This window comes from Patella vulgata, chromosome 1 (assembly GCF_932274485.2).
Source record: "Patella vulgata chromosome 1, xgPatVulg1.2, whole genome shotgun sequence".
In the NCBI taxonomy this organism is placed as follows: Eukaryota; Metazoa; Mollusca; class Gastropoda; family Patellidae; genus Patella; species Patella vulgata.
In genome coordinates, this window is record NC_065879.2 from 82,086,602 (window position 1) to 82,109,645 (window position 23,044).

Sequence of the window (23,044 nt, forward strand, 5' to 3'; positions counted from 1 at the left end):
AGTCAAGATTGGATTCATTGTCTGTTTGGTAACGTTGATGAGTTCCCTACGTCTGCAATTTACGGTATATCTCAGTTTCAGGAAAAGCTCTCTGGATAGACTTTTTTTTAGTAATCTCAAAGTCATTAATGGCAGACGACAGACGAAAATCTGACTTTAATACAAGCAACTGGGAATACACCCGGAAATTGGTATCCCCCGTCTTGTTTTTAAGTAGAGCACCAACACGTGGAGCTCCCGAGTCTTGTTTTTAAGTAGAGCACCAACACGTGGAACTATGGGGTTGTCGATAGGAGCATGTATGGTGTAAATCTGGTAAAATATTTCAGGTGCAATTTTAGCGGTTTCATCAGCCAACCGATGATCGGTTGAGGTCGGGATGCTCAGGTTGGTCACTGTTGAATATAGTAAAATTCCACCTGGATTGTTTGTACCACTGCCAGACAGAAGGAAAGGTTCCCCATTAAAATTTTCTTTGTATTGGTCCGGTATTTTCATGGCCTGTTTAATTGGTGGTAGAGGTACCAGCTTTCCTGGTAGTAGTCTTGAAACATCTTATAGTACGTTTGAGGTGTCACTTTTTCTGACTGGCTGACCTCTTATCTCTGGATCTTTACTGTGGTTTTGCATTTACCATGTCTGCGTTTCTCGCATTCCCAGACAACAGCACCATTAGCAAGGACTTTTGCAAATTTACTGTTCATTTTATTATAAACATTGTGCTTATTTATGTGATTAACTTTGAAATAAAATTAACAGCTATGTTAAAAACAAATCAAATCACTGACAATAAGATTGACAGTTATGTTTTTATAATGATTACATATAATGGTGATGAAAAATGTCGAGGGTTTCTTAATACCTAAAGAGTTCCTGTGACTGTTCAGGTGTAACTGTTATCTAGGTGTGGCACAGATTGGTGCACTTATAAAAAACATCGACTGGACTGCACTGACATACTTGTGGAGACTTCAAAGGACATAGCTGTAGCACCTCCGAAACCAGTTTTAGACAATTCTGATGATAAAGTTTTGATAATTTGTTTGTTTTCATCAGGGCTATGTGACCCCCCCCCCCCCTTGACAACAGTGCTCTGGCACTAATGCAATCAGTCAAATGTTCTCCATAATGAGGTAAAGATACTTTTATTACTTTCTTTGAAAGTAATAAAATGGGTGTGGGAACTTGATTTTTCAGGTTATTGCAAATGCTTTGAGTTTGGACTAATAGTGTATTTTTCAGTCATGGCCGAGGCGTCTAATTTGCATATTCTATATTATGCAATACCACTGTGATGTTCTCCTAGTGTTTTTTGGCACCCTTGACCCTGAAATTATGAGCGTAGATACTGGTTTTATGGAGCTAAGTCAAAGAGTTTCAGATTTAGGGGGAAATATAAGTTTTTCACTAATGGCGGCTGTTAATTTGCATATTGTGCATTATGTAATAAAGTGATTATATTCTAAATGTGTTTATTTGCTTCCCAGGCCACGAAAACATGGGTTTAGACACAATTTCCACCAAATTTGAACATTTAATAGCCAAGTTATAGCATTAAGTCAATTTTTGAAATATGAAATTATGCTAATTAGCACTTTACGCAATTTGACCCATTTCCACCAAAAATATTTTGGAACATTTTTGGGATGTTGTTTAGGGGACTATACTGAAATGCATCCCAGTGAAATTAATTCTGTTGCAATTTGTTTTGGGTCTAACCCCAGATTGACTGGACTATTAATAAACATCTAGTTTATTCAAGATGTTCTTTAACAAGCTACACATGATCCGCGTGTAACACTAGACTGAACTTCAAAGAGAATGTATTAGTGGTCAGTTCATTATACCTTGACCTGACAATGACTTTCAAAGAAATATGCAGTTTAATTACAAACACCATAATTGATAATAAACAATACCATATATGATTATCACTCTTGTCCACCTCAGCTAATTGTTAGAGGCTTTATAAGCAGACGTTTACTGACAGCAAGTCAGACTTGGAATAGAGCTTCTTCCGATTTATGTCTATTTCATGTTCTCAATAAATGTTTTATACATTTTGCTGATATTCTGTTATCTGTAAGAAAGTGTTACACAAACAAGTGACCAATATCGAATATATTATTACCAGATATCAGTTTTTTGTGCATGTTTTAATGTAAAAATTAATATATATAAAAGAATACCATCAATCTTGCTTACAATATATAATAAATATAATTCATCTAAGAAAAATCAAATAATATATTAACAATAAAAACAAATCTCTTGCTACAATCATCACAGATAATGTAACACAACCATTTTCCACAAAAAAACAACAAAATAATACAAAATATTTATAAGGAATTACTTCATCAACCAGTGAGAATAGAACGTAAAATAGATATATTTTTTAATCACATAGATCTATTGTGAAATATTGAACTGTTGCCTTATTAAAGATGCATTATGTAAGAATTAGAGAGAGAGAGACAGAAATGGGGTTTAACGTCCACTCGACACAGACTAGGTCATTTCGGGACTAACATATGGTTTAATTTTATTTCAATAATTCGAATTCGCTTGCACGTAGGGGTCTTTAGCAGTGGGAGGAAACCGGAGGACCCGGAGAAAACCCATGAGGTTGGACAGGCGACCCTACTCCTTGTCACGTACAACCGGGGATTCGAAACCACGCCAGTTGACTCAATGACAGGCTTTATGATACAGCGCGCACGTGCTAACCATTCGGCCATCCAACCCCCCATAAGAATTAGAGCTGGTCATTCTTGGTATAATAGTTCAAATATAGATAATGCAAAATGAATATATTATTACAAATGTTATTCAAATTACTTTATTCTGAGGGAAGTGTTTGAAATTTTGACAAGATTCACCTTAGAAATCTTGTCCATCCAATGTCAGACAGAGTTGATTGTAGGCTTGGCATATGAGAGAGAGAGAGAGAGAGAGAGAGAGAGAGAAATGGGTTTTAACCTCCACTCGACACAGACTAGGTCATTTCGGGACTCTTACATAATGCATCTTAATTACGTAAATTGGTATTCAATTTAATAATAATAATTATATTAATAATCCATCCATATACGAATGCTTAAAGCGCAACATTTCAGGAATCTCTCGTCAATAAAAATACACATAAACAATCTAAACAAATCCGTTTCTAATCTGGATAATAGAGTTCAAACAAATCAGTTTTTAGTTGTGACTTAAAGATTGTATAATTGAGATTCTCTAATATTTTACTGGTAACCGATTTCAAATGCTAAGTGCACATCCACAACCACTTTCCACAAAAACAACAAAAATTACTTCATCGAACAGTGAAAGCATAAATAGATGGATAAATTGCCATTACATTCAGTTGATGGTTCATGGAATAAAATGGATTGAAATGAAATGAAATGGGCTTTAACGTCCTACCGTTCTGCTCTGACTGCGATAATGAAGACGGGCATACGCGGTGCTGTGTTCTATGAGGGTAATTTTGACCAGACAGTGCCGCTACAGCATATACTATTATATTGAATTCCAACTGCCAAGGGATGTTTTGCGTGCACGCCAATGTGTACATGGGACATTCGTTTTTCGTCCCATCCAAACAACTAGAAACTGTCCTTGTCCGGCCTTGCGGCCTGCACCACTAACAAGGGGGAACCCCGCCAGAAAAACCTGATGAATTTTCTCTGCCAACGCTGGGATCGAACAAGCGACCTATAGGCTACCGAGCCAACGTCTTACTCACTTAGCAACCTGTGGTTCCCTGGAATAAAATGAATTGAAATGGAGTTTCTGCACCAAGATGATTTATGGCTCACAATGGGAGCCGCGGTGGCTCAGTGTATAAAACATTGCCTTGCTAACCTGGAGGTTGCCGAGAAAGTTCATCATGATTTTAGGGCATGGTTCCTTCCTTGTCAATGGTACAGGACAAAACCCCCCCAAAAAAACTTGGTTCGGTGTATACATTGACAAGCACATAAAAGATCCCTTGATAGTTGGAATTTGATATAAGAGTAGGCCATGGTACCGCTGCCCAGGCAAAATTTCCCTTATAGCACACTGTATGACATATGCCTGTCTTCATTAGCCCTGTTGGAGCAGATATTAAACACTTCACATTTTATGGCCCATAAGAACTACTATTAATTTCATGCATATGCCTATACACATTAAATCCATTCATGTATAATATAGATGATCTAAAACACAACATATAAAAACATTTCAATAATTTGACAGCTTGATAAATTAATACATGTCAAGATAAATCATATATATATCCATAAACAGGTTGTCACAACATTAGAACCATTGACTCCTTAAATGCTTTTAAAGCTCAGGTAAAAACTTCACTGTTTACAGAGGCGATTTCCATAGTTCATTAGAGAAAACTTGAAAAATTCAATATATACTTCTGGTTAAAGATACATTATGTAAGATTTAAATAAAGAGCTAGCCATTCTTGCTATAATAGATAATGTAAAATGAATAATTTGAAAATTTCATTCAAATTACTCTATTGCGAGCGAAGATATTAGCCTTTGAAGGTTTGACAAGACATGTGCAATAACCATATTGGTTGTTCGAAGCTAAGTCTTGCTCCTCCATTTTCAGCTTAAATCAAAATATGGCTGAACTGTTCTAATCTATTTAATATCGCAGAACACCGATGCCAGCGAGAGTAGATTATGGCCTGGATCAGTTAATTAATGTCTAATTAATAATTTAGATAACATTTAGGGCCTAAAGAAAGACCTGCAATAGACAGATTTAGCTCTTGCATAATGTATGTTTAAGTATTATTGAGCTATATACATGTAAATAGAGGATTATTATTATTTTGTAGCTTATTGTGACACTGATATCACTACCATTGTGTAAGATATGAACTAATATAAACTACCCTAATATATACTTTAATCTATTTTGATTAAGAGATTAATCATTCAATTACTACACAGCTGAGCATTAGAAATTATATAACTGGCAAGTTAAACATGAGTTTACTAGCCAGTTAGATATGAGATTACTGTGTGGACAGTCTTGAGATCACTGACTTGCCAGTCATGAGATTACTAGTGTGCCAGTCATGAGAGTACTGGTGTGCCAGTCATGAGATTACTAGCGTGCCTGTCATGGGATTACTACTTTGGTAGTCATGAGATTACTACTTTTACAGTCATGAGATTACTAACTAGGCAGTGTTGGAATTACTAGCTGGTCACCCATGACATTACTAACTAGGCAGTGTTGGAATTACTAGCTGGTCACCCATGACATTACTAACTAGGCAGTGTTGGAATTACTAGCTGGTCACCCATGACATTACTAATTAGACAGTGTTGGAATTACTAGCTGGTCAGTTATGAGATTACTCACTAGGCAATCTTGGAATTACTACCTTGTCACTCATGATATAACTCACTAGACAGTCTTTGGATTACTCACTTATTCACTGGCACGTCATGTGATTACTAACTTGATTCTAGTTTTTTCAGCAATGAGATTACTTACGCATCAGTCATAAGATCCCTATTTATTTTATATGAGATAAGTAATAGTACAAATTCTATAACTAGTTAGGGATGTCTCAACATTGAAATAAAACAACCAGTTCAAGAGGTAGATGATAATATGGGTACTTTAAATAATTTTGAGAATCTAAAGAGTAAAATAGCATTTGTAAAAAAAGTTCATCAATGCCAAACCATTTAGGGACAATAAATCATGTTAATTTCTAGCTTCTAATGATCAGGTCAATAATGTTGGATCAGCTAAAATAATATCATGATCTGGAAATATGATTGATTGATAAAAGTTGCATTATAAAAATTTCATAAATTTGAGAAAGCTGAAATAAAGCTGTATTTTTACTCACAATATATTACCTGTTTTATATCTGTAAAATTTTTTTTTATGTTTCTGTCAAAATTCTATAACATTTTGATATTTGTATCATTTCTATATTTGGTAACCAAAATTTGTAACATTATAATTCGGGCTCTATGCTCTAATTACAAGCCATGACACATGTCAAATTGTTATTGACCACTAGTCATTTTAATTTAACTAAACAAGGGCACCTGTTACAGACAACCAACAGTCTTAACTTATTGCTTTACTATTATCAAATAAACAATCATAAGAGGTCTTAGAATATTTAATTAGGAATCCTAACCCTATCCCTGTGAATCTTATTTTGAATTTTTGGGCAGCCTTAAGTTGCATATCACCCATAAGACTGCCACTGCATATTTATAATCAAAGTTTGTAACATTTTTTACTTGCATTGTTCTAATTATGTAGATCAGCTATTATTACTTTTAAAACAAGCATAAGAAGTTTTGGGATATTTATTTAGAAATCCTAACACTAACCCTTGAAGTTTTCTGTTAAATTGTTGGGCCCCCTTATCATCAAATACTATTAGGATATTTATTTATGAAATCTAAAACAAAACCTATGCAATTTTCTATAAACATTTTCAGGCCAGTTCACATCCCTAACCTCTATAAAAATTTTCTAACTGTGTAGACCAGCTATTACAAATGAGTTATAACGTATTATTTACATGATTTTAACATCAAATTTATATTAACAAAAAAACAAACCCATTTACTATATATACATTTAAATAGTGTTAATAAATTACAATATATAACAACATATTCTATATATTAGGCTTAACTGCATACTAAACTTAGACTGTCTGTCTACAGTTGAGAACAGACACTAAGATAGTTGATCGACATTTTAAATCCTAAATCAACGATTTTAGTGAAAAACACTAAGTATACTTTGAGAATTTTGTTGAGTATTTATTCTCCTTCCATCTTAATAAAATTGAAAAAAGTTTATTTAATCTTTGTGTGTATGACAGATGTGAAATGGAGTAGAAATACATTACAAGACAGTATACTAAATTTTGGAAATGCCGGCCATTTAGGGCAGAGATCTATTCTCGAGGAATGAAGTAGATGGCTTAACTTGTGTCTTTGCATTATTCTTACACAGAGAAATTGATGAAGACACTACAACATTCTCTAATTATAATAAAGCCAATCTTCCATCAATGTTCTCTCTAATGGGTGGCTGAATCGTGTAACATAGGCACTTTAGATCATAAGGTCTGTCATTGAATAAATGGCATGGTTTCAAGCTCACACTTGCACTTGACAAGAAATAGGGTAACCAGTCCAACCTCATGATTTTCTCTGGGTCATCCAGTTTCCGCTCACATATAAAGACCCCCTATGTCCAAGCATATCATTGAAAGAAAATTGAACCATATGTTAGTCCCAAAATGATCTATGTAGTTTGTGTAGTGTCTCCACTGGAAAACACACAGACAAAAGTAAGCCCAATATATAAATATCTTCAACAATAGTATAAATATAAACAGACTAAAATTATCGAGATTTTGGAGTATATATTGCAGCTTTCCCTCCTTTTCTGATATCCGAATGAGCAAATAATTGGTCGTTTGTTTTCATGACAGCTTGAACAGTATTGATACCTTCTGTAACTTCTTGCATTCTCTGACCTCTCTCTTGTAAATATTTATACACATTCTCTGGTAATCCAGCTAAAAAATATACACAAAATATTATTTAAAGACACATTATGAAAGATTTAGATAACAAATTGACTATTCTTGCTATAATAGTTCAAAAATAGATAATACAAAATGAATATATTCAAAATTTCATACAAATTACTTTATTCTGAGGTCCCGTGTATACATTGGTGTTCACGTAAAAGATCCCTTGGCAGTTGAAATTCGATACAAGAGTAGGCCATAGTGCCGCTGCCCGGGCAAAATATGCCTCATAGCACACTGTATGGCGGATGACCGTCTTCATTAGCCCAGTCAGAGCAGAACAGTAAGACGTTAAACCCCATTTCATTTCATTTCATTTTAGATTTATAAATTATATTTACCTTCGTATTCAGTAATATCAGGATACAGCTGATTATGTAATCTTGGTTTATCTATAGCATACGTTAAATTTAAATTAAATAACATCACATTCGCTATAACTTCTGCTACACCTTCAAATAAAAAGAGAGAGAGAGAGAGAAATATGAAAATCATGAAAGATTACACTGTAATCAGGGTATCATTTAATCTTGTGTATTTAGCACTAATTTCTTTCACATTCATTTAATATCAAATCTTTGTTTAAAATTTGTAAAAATCATTTAAAATCACCAAAAGTCATCTAATTTGTACTTGTGTCCAGTTCATAGCTTGAGGTACCCCCTCCCCCCCACAAATATAATAGTTTGAGAGGGATCTGAAGAAAATTTTGGATAGATTAGTTCAAATATATCAAATATATTTTTAGTTTGCACGCAGAACAAGAATTCTCAGAGTATTTTACAGAGGCTTAATATCTCTAAATTAAATTTTAAACCCCAAAAGTTTACCTTGGTTTGACCGGTCAGGGATTAATAAACTGATTTACGTTTCAGTAGTAGGGAAGTAATTAATAAACCTGAGAAAATGTTTCATGATAGGGGACCAATGATTAAAATACAGGTCTATATTTCATTCGTTTTTTTTATACTTATTATGGCCTCTACTACAAGAAGATCTGACTGGTTGTAGTGGAAGGTCGTGTAAGGGGTCATTCCAGGCGGCTGTTGACCCTATGACGGCATAAATTTGATTAACCAATCAGCGTTGATGTTTCTAGTGCGGTACACATAGTTCCGTTCACCGCAAGCCAAGAACTTGCTGTAACAGACTGTTTCATTAGCTAATCCCTCACATCAACCAGAACGAGGGTTAAATAACAACACACCCAAATCCTAGTGTAAGCAAAGACAGGCGACCCTACTCCTTGTCACGTACAACCCGGGAATCGAAAACCCCGCCAGTTGACTCAATAACAGACTGTATGATACAACACGCACATGCTAACCATTCAGCGATCCAACCCCCCGATCGGTTAGGGGACTAATCATAAACTAATTAACTAACCTGAGATTATTTTCGTACCATTAGAAGCACCCAACACCATACGTTTAGAACATGGTTCTTTCTTATTAAACACTATAGTTGGTGTCATAGATGATACAGGACGTTTTCCTGGTTCTATTAAATTATGCTGAAAAAAAAATATAAAAATGTTTATAATTATTACTGATAGTAGGACCAGCATAACAATTCACATGACTAACAATCGAAGTTTCAAATAAAAACAATAAAAATAGTAGTGTTAAGGATGATAAAGGACGTTTTCCTGCTTCTAATAAATAATGGTGAAAATATAAATACAAATATTTTTACTACATGAGATATGGTAGACAACCTGTATTAATCTCTAAAAAATAAATAGCCTGTCTCGTACTAACAATAAATGTGAATGACAGGTATAAATGGGTTGACTGATTTTCTACAATACCGCTCTATAAACAGACATTATTCCCAAAGAGAGATATGCATGGATTAGGAGGTATTGAACCACACAAATAATCCCTGAACCAAATGGTGCGGACAGTACTTTGAAACCGAGGATGTATAAGAACTTACTGGATTATGAGGTAGTGAACCAAGCTCATAATCCCTGCACCACATAGTGCGGAGAGTACTATGAAACCGAGGATGTATCCGAACTTTATAGCTGGATTATTAGGTAGTGAGCAAAGACCATACTCCACAAACCACATGTCTTACACAGTAGTTTGTTACTGATGTTGAATAAAAACTAAATAAAACAAAAGTTATTTGGGGGCCAAACTTGGTAACTAAGATGAATAAGAACTTACTGGATGAATTAGGTAGTGAGCCTGATCCACATGGCTCAGACAATGATGGATAAGAACTTACTGGATTAGGACGTAGATTAGCAATGATGAATAAGAACTTACTGGATTAGGAGGTAGATTAAACATTGATGGTGCTGTTGGTATACTAAAATCAGTCATCTCATTATTTAATATAATACCTGAGGAAGTCATTATCTTTGTACCAAACCAGGTATTAATCGTCCTAAAATATTCAAGACAATACTGAATTACATCCTGTTAAAATATATACATAAATAAAATATACCTAAAATATACATGTACTACAGATATTCATTTACATCTGGCAAGTTCTACAAATACTCATTTATACCTTGCTAAAATATGTAGTACAAATACTCATTTCATCTGGCTAAAATATGTACTACAAATACTCATTTACACCTGGCTAAAGTATGTAGTACAAATATTCATTTCACCTGGCTAAAATATGTAGTACATATACTCATTTACACCTGGTGAAAATATGTAGTACAAATACTCATTTACACCTGGCTAAAATATATAGTACAAATAGGGGTTTCAGATCATGTGACTTTAGCGTGAAATCGGACAGCCAGCGGCTGAAATACTGCCCACTTCAATCTACGATTCTGAATTACTATTTTATGTAAATGTATAACTAGCAATTGCATTGTAATAGTTTAATATCAATCTCAATATCTGCAAAGATTCGGGCTCAAAAACTATCGAAATGTAAGCAAAATTACCGTTTATTTACAGGAGCCGCTCGCGTGAAAATAACGCTCTGACGTCACACGGCCGGGGAATTTCCATTGCTACGGCTCACTTCATTGGTGAATCCGCACGTTAGTTTCCGGGAGATTTTCATATAGAACCAATCAAACGATAGATAACAATTAAACGATCCGACAATTACAGCCGTAGAAAACAGGATTTATGTGTTTTGCTCACTGAAATTTGCTAAATTTTGACTAAATATAGCCTACTTTTTTGTGATATCATCCAGATTATAAATATTTGACATATTATCATTCAAATTATTACGATTTTAATAAATCTTAGCTGACTATAACTTGCGGATTTCAGTTTTAAAATTGGTACTAGCAATTCTGAAGGGAAAATACCGCTTATGACGTCACTCAGATATGACTGAAAAGGACTTATTTTGGTGACATGCCACGCATTGACTGGTATAGAGCATTTTGATTACATTATTCACGTCAATCTTGGATTTTAAAATTCCATAACTTTAGATCTAATTACAATATTTTGATGAAATAAAAAAAATTGGGTAGCATTTTATGTATATTTTCACAAAATATTTAAAAAAAAATTTTTTTCTGTCATTTGAAACTTTGACCTGAAACCCCCAGTACAAATACTCATTTCACCTGGCTAAAATATGTAGTACAAATACTCATTTACACCTGGCTAAAAAATGTAGTACAAATACTCATTTACACCTGGCTAGAAAATGTAGTACTACAATACACCTAAAATATGTAGTACAAATACTCTTTTGTACCCTTGACAATTAGAATTCAATATAAGAGTAGGCCATAGTGCCACTGGCTGGAAAATTTTGCCTCATAGCACACTGTATGGCGCATGCATTCGTCAAGTTGGTGAAGAACAGTAGAATGCTAAATTAAAATGTTGTGAGATTCTGTAACTTACGTTGTTAAAGATACGACCAACTCCTCGGCATCAACAACAGACAGATGTGTAGTACCACCATTTTTAACAGGTTCAAACTTGGCGCCATAATATTCCGCAGGGTGACTTTGGTTATCTATTTTACCACGTATAGTATTACCATATTCTTTACTGTAAGTATAAATAACAGCTCATAAAGTATTACTGTATTCTTTACTACGTAGAGTATTGCATCTAGTCTTTACTGTCAATAACTCATACAGTGTTACTAAAATTATAAATAATAACCGTTATTGTATTGGTATATTCTTTACTGAAAAAAAATAACAACCCATAAAGTATAAACATATCTTTACTAAAATATAAATAACAACTTATTAATGTGTACTGAAATATAAATAACAACTCATAAAGTATAACCATATTCTTTACTGAAATATAAGTAACAACTTGTTATTATACTGAAAATATAAATAATACAGGAGAACTTGCTTGGGCGTGCACTCCTAATCAGCGAACACTTGCTTGAACGAGCACCCAAAATACTCCCCCCCCCCCCCCGGAGCGATTTTTAAGTAATTTTACCCCTACTAAACACGCACCTGTTCAACGCATGCAACGGGCATCTATATTAGCCCCAGATCATGCTATTTCATCCATTAAGCGAGCACATCATAGTGAATCTCGGAGAATCACTGAGAATCACATTCTCACTTGAGCGAACGAGACTCAACTGTCACTAATCTTGACACGATTTACTCGCTTGGCTTGAACTAACTATCACTAATTAACAAGTTTACTCACACCCCAAACTGATAATTTTAACCATTAATCAATATTCTATTCATATCCAAGCCAATGATGATATATAAGAAAGAATCTGAATTGATAAGACATTGTTTATCAATATGTCCAATATTACTACGCCTCGTAAAGTTCTTACACCTACTGGAAAAGTTTTGACTCTTGAAGAACGTGTCAAAGTGATACAGTTATCAGTTTGGGTGGGACATACTCAAATTCACGGCATTTTGAATTCACAACTAGATAAAAAGTACATGTATTGTTATTGTTATACTACATGAATAAAAAAATATATGCAATCTATATCTTTATTTTTTGTGGTAGGGGTTGGGGCAATATTGGATACCTCTAGTCAAAGAGCACCTCCATTAAGCAAGCATTTTTAAATTTCCCTTGGGTGCTTGCTTAATACAAGTTCTACGGTTACACATATAGTATTACTATATTCTTTATTATACTAAAAATTTAAATAATAACTCATATAGTATTACTATATTATTTATTATACTGAAAATATATATAATAACTCATATAGTATTACTGTATTCTTTATTATACTGAAAATATAAATAATAACTGATATAGAATTACTATATTTTTTATTATACTAAAAATATAAATAATAACTCATATAGTATTACTATATTCTTTATAATACTGAAAATATAAATACTAACTCATATAGAATTACTATATTTTTTATTAAAAATATCAATAATAACTCATATAGAATTACTATATTTTTTATTAAACACACATTAGACCCCACCCTCATCTAGAGTGAAATACAGAACCAACCTGATCATCTGTAATATATTATCCTCCATTGTTGTAGGGTTAAACTTCGGGTCACCCAAATCACTATGATGAGCATAACCAAATTTAAAAGCCTGGAAACACAAGACAAAATATATGATTTACCAGTGCAATTATAAGAAAAGGTAGTTTACGGAATCAGAATTTTTAATCGTTGAAATGGCATTTAATGGTTTGTCTACACAATAGTTCCGCCATTTTGTTCTGATTGCTTGCGTAATATGAGGTAAAAGAATTTTGGCCAACTGTCAAGGGTTCTTTTATGTGCATGCTAATGTGCACTCAGGTGATCTCGTTTTTTTTGTTCTATCCTAAGGTCTATGCACACTTTCCGTATCAGCCTCGTTGAGACTGGTTGCTTGTGCAATGCAGGGTAGGAGAATTTTGGCCAGACAGTGGCATTTCCACCTTCGATTTCCAACTGTCAAGGGCTCTTTTATGTGCATGCTAATGTATACAAGGGTGAATCTCTATTTTTTGTCGTATCCTATGGTCTATACACATTTCACTTGTCAGCCTTCGGGGGCACCATCAGTGATAAATAAAGACAGGGCTTCAAAAATCCGAATGGTTTTCAAACCAAGATTTGATCCGAGGGGCTTTTAGTCTAAAGTCCAGTGACTACTCATGTAACATGGCCTTTTTTTTTCAATCAATGACAAAATTAAAAAATGTTTTTTTTTCAAAATGTCTGACCTCAATCATTTGATGATATGTTTTAGGATCCTTGACTGATGCAGAAGTCCAGTTAAAACCTTCTAGTAGATTCATTATCAATAATAAAACTGGTCCACTTGATGGGGATGGCATGGTACCAATAAAACCTCCTGTAATAAATCACAATATCATGTAGATTATTAACAATAAGACTGGCCCACTTGACAGAGATGGTGAGGTACCAATAAAAGAGAGAGAAATGAGGTTTGAAGTCTTCCTTTTCTGTACCGACTGGGCTAATGAAGACAGTCATATGTCATACGGTGTGCTATATAAGGGAAATTTTGCACTAAGGCCTACTCTTATTTCAAATTCCAACTGTCAAGGGTTCTTTTACATGCACGTCATTGTGTACACAGGACGTCAGGTTTTTTTTTGTCCTACCCAGACGACTAGACACTGACAAGAGTAAACCACACTGATTTTGATTAGTTTGAAATGGAAGGGACACAGAGATACCATTACATGTATGACATACCGTTAAATTCTGTTTGTATTATATCACGTTCTATAACTTTATATTGTTGTAAATCTTCGATACTTAAAATACCACCAGCATCTTCAACCTAGAAAATATAGCATAAAAACTTATAAAACCACCAACATCTTTAGCCTATAAAGCATAGCATTAATACTTAAAATACCAGTAGCATCTCCAACCGATAAAACATAGCATTAATACTCAAAATACCACCAACATCTTCAACCTACACCACATATCATTAAAACTTATAATACCAGAATCTAAAACCTACAAAACATAGCATTAATATTCAAAATACCACCAGCATCTAAAACCTACAAAACATAGCATTAATATTCAAAATACCACCAGCATCTTCAACCTACAAAACATAGCATTAAAATTTATAATACCACCAGCATCTTCAACCTACAAAACATAGCATTAATACTTAAAATAGCATCAACATCTTCAACCTAGAAAAGATAGCATTAATACTATAATACCACCAATATCTACAACCTAGAAAATATAGCATTAATACTCATAATACCACCTATATCTGCAACCTACAAAATATAGCATTAAAACTTATAATACTACCAGAATCTACAATTAAAACTTATAATACACCAACTTATTCAATTTATGAAATATAACATTAAACGTACGACACTACTAGCTTCTTTAATCAACAAATCATAGCATAGGCCTACTACCTGTCGTCTCTTCAACCTCATTGGTGTTCTTCAGGTGTTCTGGTTTACCCCCCTTGCTACAGACCCCTGCATGCAGTCCAATTTATTGACATAAAATGGAAACCATATAATAAAAATTAATAGCCCCAAAATGACCTATTTTGTGTCGAGTGGATCTTAAAACCCATTTCTCTATGGACAGAGAGAGAGAGAGAGGACCTGCAGAAAACCCACGAGGTTGGACAGGCGACCCTACTCCTTGCCACGTACAACCGGGGAATCTAAACCATGCCAGCTGACTCAATGACAGACCTTATGATACACCGCACATGTGCTAAACATTCAGCCATCGACCCCTCCCCCCTCCACTGGACAAAAAAAAGGTTATTTCAGGATTATTAACATAATGGTACAATTTTATTTTAAAAATTCACTTTTGCACAGGAAACCAGAGGACACAGATAAAACTCATGAAGTTGGGCAGATGACCCTACTCCTTGTCACTCCCAAAATCGGCATTGAACTCATGCCATGACAGATCTAATGATCCAAAGCGCCATGTTAGACCATGCCCCAAGCATGTGTTATAGTTATTTACTTATAGCTTGTAATATGGTATCAGCTATTTACTTACAGCTTGTATTATAGTATCAGCTATTTACTTACAGCTCGTATTATGGTATCAGCTATTTACTTACAGCTTGTATTATGGTATCAGCTATTTGTCCTAAATAAAGTGCATCAGATCCTTGTTCTGCAATTAAGTCCAATGTATCTGCTAAATCTGGGCGTCGTATAAAATCACCAGCCTGTAGTATCTCACCACCTGGAGCAAACACTTCCTTAAACTTGCCCTTTAATTCACTTGGCTTGAGTCGATTTTTTAACACTTTGGCTGTAAGTAATGAAAATACAATATTTGGTATGGATCAAGCTCTTGTAATTAATAGAGTATCACCAGTTTAATGCAGAAGTTCCAGATATATTTTGGTGTTTAAAGAAGAGGTGGGAACTTGGGTCCTGCATCTTGGACTTAAGTCGCATCAATGATCTGACTTGCATCTTGACTAGAAATATTTATTGCAACTCAAGACTCAACTCACGACATCGTGACGACTCGAGACTTAGGACTCGGGTCACGGCAAAGGTGCATAACTCGACTCGAGGTGCAGCGACTTGGGACTCAACTTAGAGTCTTGCGACTTGTTTTCTCAAAACAAAATGGTGTGCAAGAAATTTTATTTGAATCCTATGGAATACTGCTTATTACTGAGCATTCCATAGAATTGTGACCTGTATACTCTAGTTCAATTACTAAATGCCATTGAAACAATTTATTTCAATCCCTTCAAGTGCCTGTGGTTTGATCCTGATGTTGGCTAAGAAAGTTCCACAAAGTACACTGCATGGCATGTGATTGTCTTTATTAGTCTGGTTGGTGCATCAAAGTGAGACGTTAAACACCCAGAGATGGGAACAAGACGCGAGACTCTGAGTTGAGTCCCAAGTCACCGCACCTCGAGCCTGAGTCTAGTTATACACCTTTGCCATGACCCGAGTCCTAAGTCTCGAGTAGTCACAACGTCCGAGTCAAGTCTCCGAGTTGCAAAAAATATTTCTATTTTAATCCCTTCAAGTGCCTGTGGATCAAACCTGGGACTTCCTGATTAGTTGACCACAGTCATGGACGATTCACCAAGCCAAACTGAAGTTTATCCACAAATCTTGCAAGCTCTTGCCCCTTTCACTTTTGAGGTTGGAGCCACGATGGCTCAGTGAGTAAGATGCGGATTCACTAACCAGGACATCTTTGCGCTGGCTGAGAAAGTTCCTCAGGATTTTTCAGCATGGACGGACTGAGGGGCTGACAGTGTCTAGTCGTTCGGATGGATTGATATACCAAGGTTGTGTTTAAATGTTGACAGTTGGAATTCAAAATACAAATGGGCGGTATTGACAATGTTTGGGTAAAATTTCCCCCATATGCCAGTTTTCATTAGCCGAGCTGGTACAAAAACAATGGACGCAGAACTGAATGATAAACAAATTACCTTGATCTTTAGTTATATTGAAACCTGTTCTAGCCATATCAGCCACTGGTTGGACAACATCTCGCCATTTTAATCTGAAATATTATACATACTTCCAGTGCATCAAATATATCAGACTTACACCACATGAATGCAGAACTTCAGAAATAGTTCAATCACTTGTAAACAGGCATAGCTAACTTCAGCGAATAACACTCTTTCATAGTCATGACAGAGTGACAGGCATCATAGGCAACACAGCAGAATGATTGACATGCTTCTTAATTCCCGGGGGTTTGGGTGGCCTGTCATTGAGTCAACTGGCGTGGGTTCGAATCCCCGGTTGTGCGTGACAAGGAGTAGGGTCGCCTGTCCAACCTCGTGGGTTTTCTCCGGGTCCTCCGGTTTCCTCCCACTGCTAAAGACCCCTACGCGCAAGCGAATTATTGAAATAAAATTAAACCATATGTTAGTCCCGAAATGACCTAGTTTGTGTCGAGTGGACGTTAAACCCCATTTCTCTCTCTCTTCTTAATTCCCATCTACAAATACGTTAGAATTTCTGCTCATATAGCTATTGGTAGCTCCTCCCCTTTTTGTTATTTTGCTGGGTGCGGTATAGCATCAACCAACTTCAGCATACGGCGTACTAGTTTCAGTCACCCAGAAACTCCTAGTCTTCAACATATTCGTAGAATATTTTTCTGGATAATAGAGACTAATAGCCTACGTGATTCACATCACACAGTTTCATAGTAAGCACTGCCTAATAATATTATGTTAAGCAATATTCGTGCCGCGCTCGAGATCAAGGGAAAGTGCCACTGTGGCTGAGAATTTCTATATGGATTCTTAAAAGACGTAAAAGATATCATAGACAAAATGACTGTCCATTGATTTAGGGTGTTATATACACTTACGATATGTGACATCTATGATTAGTTTATTATATATGCTGTCGGCTCACATCAATGCGATTAAGATGCCCGACAATTGAGAAACCACGAGGTAAACAGGTGGATTAAAATTATAATCATTCTTCTTGAATTGATGAATAGTCCAACAAAAGGAAAGCAATGACTTCTGTTTAAGATTAGATTGATGAATTGTCCGACAAAGGATTAAGTCAGTCAATCAAGACAGGAGTCGCAGTGGCTTAGTGAATAAAACGCTGGATGTGACAAATGAGGTTTGGCGTACACTTTGACGTAGATGTAAAAGAACCCTTGACAGTTGGAATTAGAAATAAGATTAGGCTGTAGTTCCGATGTAAGGGCACAAAGCCCCTCATAGCATTTAGTATGCCCGTCTTCAGTATCCCAGTCGGTGCACCAAAGTAGGACGTGGGACACCATTTCCACTGCCCAATTGAGAGCCCAGGTATGGTCAATATTACAGATAACTATAAAATATTCACATACTTGCCATGTGCATTGTGAGCAGCTTCTAAACCTTTCAATTCACCTGGTACTCCTATGGATAAACCACTCTGTAATTATAAAACAAGGAGCATATAAAAAGTAAATTACGTACGTCATCAACACTTTGTCTGTGATATCACTTTGGTGGAAGCAGATGTTAAATAAAACTATTTCCCACACGTCATCAACGGCTAATAAACTAGCATAGACACAGAGAAAACCCACAAGGTGTGTCAGACAACCCTACTCCTTGTCAGATAAAAACTTTGGATCAGAATAACGCCACCCGAGTCAATGACAGACCTTATAGTCTAAAGCACATGAGTCAGATCACTCGAAGACCAACCCATAGATGGATTTGAACAATTAATTTATAGAATTATTTGAAACTTACGTCATAGATCAGATCCTCTTTACCCTCAAACATTTTTGCAGTAGCTGTACGTGGCGCTACTTCACGAAAATCATAACCCCATGATTTCTGTACTTTGTGATCATGAACAACCATAAAACCACCACTGAAAAAATAAAAAAGACATATTTAATTACCTATATACATGTATCACAAACAGAGATTAACGTCCATTATATTCTACACAAATTAGGTCATTTTTGGACTAAGGTTTAGGGTGAGAAATAGAAATGAAATGAAATGGGGTTTAACGTCCTACTGTTCTGCTCCTAACCTGGGCTAATGAAGACGGGCATACGCCATACAGTGTGCTATGAGGGAAATTTTGCCCGGGCAATGGCGCTACGGCATACTGTTATAACGAATTCCAACTGCCAAGGGATCTTTTATGGGCATGCCAATATATACACGGGACCTCAGTTTTTCATCCCATCTGAATGACTAGACAGCTGTCCTTGTCAGGCACTCCATTCTGCATCACTGACAAGGGGAAATCACCACAGAAAATCGGGATGAACTTTCTCGGCCAATGCAGGGATCGAACACCCGACCTCCAGGCTAGCGAGCCAGCATCTTACCCACTTAGCTACCGTGGCTCCCTTCATGTGGATGATAAGGCCAGCAGCCTACTCACTGATCTGAAAATACTCACCCCCCTAATCCAGAGCTGTGTGAATTAATAACACCAAGACATAGACAGGCCCCTACAGTAGCATCAACAGCATTCCCACCTTTCTGTAGAATAGCCAGACCAATATCAGAACAATATGGAACATCTGTAGCAACAGCTCCATTAGCACCAACCTGAAAAGAAATGAAATGGCCCCAATGGGGATTAACGACCTACTTTTCTGTGCCAACCTATCTAATTAATATGGGCATGAAGAAAAATTCTGCCAGGAAAGCTGCATTATGTTCTACTCTTAGTCTTACGTCAATTCAGCTGGGTTTAACTGTGCAATTGGGCATCATGCAGTGTGCTATAAGGGACATTTTCCTCCAGCAGCAGCGCTATGGCCTACTTTCACTTCAGTTTCCAACTGTTAGGGGATCTTTAATATGCTGCCAATGGTATAGACAGAACCTCAATGTTATGTTCCATCTGAATGGCTAGACACTTTTCCTTGCAATGCTTTTCATCCTGTAATACAGACAATGTAAAACAAGGACAGACAATCCTGGGATCCAGCAACAAGTCACCAAGGCTTCCTGATCAATTACATTTGTTAGCTATGTGAACTGGTATCAGATGTCATAGAAATAGAAAGCATGCACACATCGGTACAATTGTTGTCTTGATCCCCACGTTACTGAGTCAGTTTCTTACTCACTGAGCCACTGTGACTGCACACATCAGATAATTGTCCAACAGGCATTATGAAAGAGTGACATCTGCCTATTGCAGATCTTTCTTGAGGCCTTAAATGTTTTATAAATTATTGATAGGGCCACTAAGTCTCGCAAAGATTTCTTCGGTAATCTACTTCCGGTGACATCACCGAGCAATGGCAAAAGACATTTATTAACATGACAAGACCATAATCAAGTCTTGATGCCATAAGTAGACTAAAACGGTTCAGCCATTTACTGATTTAATCTAAAAATGGTAAAGTGAGGCAAACCTTCTAATAACCAGTATGGTGGTTACAATCGGTGCATACATCTTGTCAAACCTTCAAAGTCTAATATACCTTTGCTCAGAATAAAGTAATGACATTTTCAATTTATTCATTTTTTAACTATTACAGCAAGAATGGCTAGCTTTTTATCTAACTCTTACATAATGTATCTTTAAGTCACAAACTGGATTTAAACTTACCTGTGGTGGTCCCAGGTATATAGACAGGATCAAAGCTACTGTAATAGCTATAGCAAACACTATCCCTGATATTACTATCACTTTAAAACTATAGGAATGATCAGCAGGACTGAAAACAACACAAAATATAAATGTTATAAACAACACAAAATATAAATGTTATAAACAACACAAAATATAAATGTTATAAACAACACAAAATATAAATGTAAACAACAATGCAAAAAACAACACAAAATATAAATGTTATAAACAACACAAAATATAAATGTTATAATAAACAAACGAAATGAAATGTGGAATGATCAGCAGGACTTAAAACACAAAATATAAATGTTATAAACAAATAAATGAAATGTGGATCATTTTTTTTAAGATTTAAACGATATTTTATTCAATAACTTTATAGAGCGAGAGAGAAATGGGGTTTAACATCCACTCAAATAACTACTAGGTCCTTTTGGGACCAACTTAGGGCTCAGTTTTATTTCAACAATTCGCTTGTGCATATGGGTCTTTAGCAGAGGGAGGAAACCAAAGGACCCGGAGAAAATCCACGAGGTTGGACAGGCGACCCTACTCCTTGTCATGTACAACTGGGGAATTGAAACCACACTAGTTGATTCAATGACAGACCTTATGATACAGCGCGCAGATGTTAACCATTCGGCCGTCCAACTCCCCAAAAATAACTTTATAAAATTAATATGATAAATTTAGGATGTGATAACAGGCTTATATAAAACCATCTCTATAGGATGGATGCATCATTAACAAATTTGTAACTAGCAATCCTAACATTGACACATAAATATATAGTATAAAACATGTATGTACAATTTAGATGATAACTTAGGATTTCTAAATGGGACACTGGCATATTTTCATCCAGGGAATACAGAAAGTTATATTTCATTTAATATGTTAACATCAGGTTTTATGTTCGATGATGTTTTGTGGATTATTTACTATTAGGCATACATACGTATATTTGGGGGCCCACAAAAACATGCCAGTATGTCTCAGCCTTTTTTCATTCCCCCCCCCCCCCCGCTGTAAATAAAAAGAAAGACAGAATATTTTCACTGTGTTTAATTTTGATATCATTCAATTTAAAATAAACAAGAAGTACTTACACAAATTTACTGGGCTTGAGCAGGTTTTTGGCTGCATGAAGGGGAAACGACTCTTTGTCAGTTTTTTGATCAGCTATCAACTCTACTTTATCACCAACTAAAAGTTGAAAAAAAAAAAAAATATTAAAGAGATTACATGTAAGCTGACAAGTCAATGGTCAATAATGCTTGTGCTAAGTCCCTTTCGAAGCCACAGTGCCTAAGTGAGTACGGAGCTGGCTCGCTAGCCGGAGGGTCGTGTGTTCGCTCCAGGTGTTAGCCGAGAAAGTTCATCAGGATTTTCCGGCGTGGTTTCCCCTTGCCAGTGGTGCAGAACCGGGGGCCTAACAAGGAGAGCTGTCTAGTCATGCGGATGGCACGAAAACCGAGGTTCTGTGTACACACTGACGTGCACATAATAGATTCCTTGGCAGTTTGAATTTGATATAAGAGTAGACCATAGTGCCGCTGTAAAGTAATTGAATGTCACTATAAGAAATCGAAATACATTAACATGATGTCCCTACATTATTTCATTTGATTTTATTCATTCTACATGGTAATGCACAGACTTTTTCTATTTTTCTCGTTTGCTCTTATCTAGTGACAGTCAATTATTTTTTTTTTGAATAGTCATATATCCTCCCATCAGTTTCATATAACAATTTTTAATCTTCGAAGGAATTATTAGTGAGCAGAAATTTGCCGGTGTATCTCTTAAAACTCGTCACTTCAGTCAGTTATATATTACATCAACAATTTAATAAACAATTTATCACACCAATTTTTCACATCAACAACTTATTAAATTTGTTTCTTTTTTTCTTTTTTTTGAAGTTTTTGACGCGTGACATTATTATATACCCGTCTATTGGTCCGGCGGTCTTTTTTTGGTTCGAGTGGTCTTTCTGTATGGTCCGGGTAGTCTTTTTGTTTGGTCTATCAGTTGGTCCGACTGGTGGTGGCCCGAGTGTTCATGGATTCGCTTGTGAATGCAATACGAAGTCGGTGGTCCGAGTGGTCATGGATTCGCTTGTGAATACATAACAATACGAAGTCGGTGTGTGTGCTTGTTTTCCTCTACCCCCCACCTTCCCATTGCAAAATTCAGACTGAATTACCTGACATCGTGCTGTTTGCACTGTAAAGATCTGCTCCGTCCATCATCCTGTCTGTTCTTGGTCAACTCAATAATTAATTTCAAGGAAGAAATATATTTTGAGCATAAAATTGTCAAGAATCGTGGCAAAATTATTATTATTATTGTAAGACAGCGCCGCACCGTCTGTCAATTAGAGTTATTTCCC

The 23,044-nt window shown here is 35.7% G+C and overlaps 1 protein-coding gene across 2 annotated transcripts; it reads right to left on the reverse strand.

The window, feature by feature from the left end:
• Positions 1–1,597: 1,597 nt before the first annotated feature.
• Positions 1,598–23,007, reverse strand: LOC126808625 (glutathione hydrolase 1 proenzyme). Of its 2 annotated transcripts, XM_056098657.1 has the most exons (16): positions 22,859–23,007; positions 21,759–21,855; positions 20,623–20,731; positions 19,456–19,607; positions 18,786–18,909; positions 18,392–18,459; positions 16,992–17,065; positions 15,639–15,835; positions 14,258–14,345; positions 13,759–13,889; positions 13,045–13,136; positions 11,464–11,613; positions 9,886–10,006; positions 8,996–9,122; positions 7,951–8,061; positions 1,598–7,594 (listed from the first exon to the last, which is right to left on the reverse strand). In XM_056098657.1, the coding sequence occupies exons 1-16, from the start codon at positions 22,902–22,904 to the stop codon at positions 7,419–7,421; spliced, it is 1,863 nt and encodes a 620-aa protein (XP_055954632.1). In that variant the 5' UTR covers positions 22,905–23,007; the 3' UTR covers positions 1,598–7,418. The 2 variants fall into 2 exon arrangements, with proteins under 2 accessions (XP_055954632.1, XP_050389470.2); XM_050533513.2 differs by lacking the exons at positions 1,598–7,594; positions 7,951–8,061; positions 8,996–9,122; ... (3 more) ...; positions 13,759–13,889; positions 14,258–14,345 and adding an exon at positions 14,382–14,671.
• Positions 23,008–23,044: the final 37 nt, after the last annotated feature.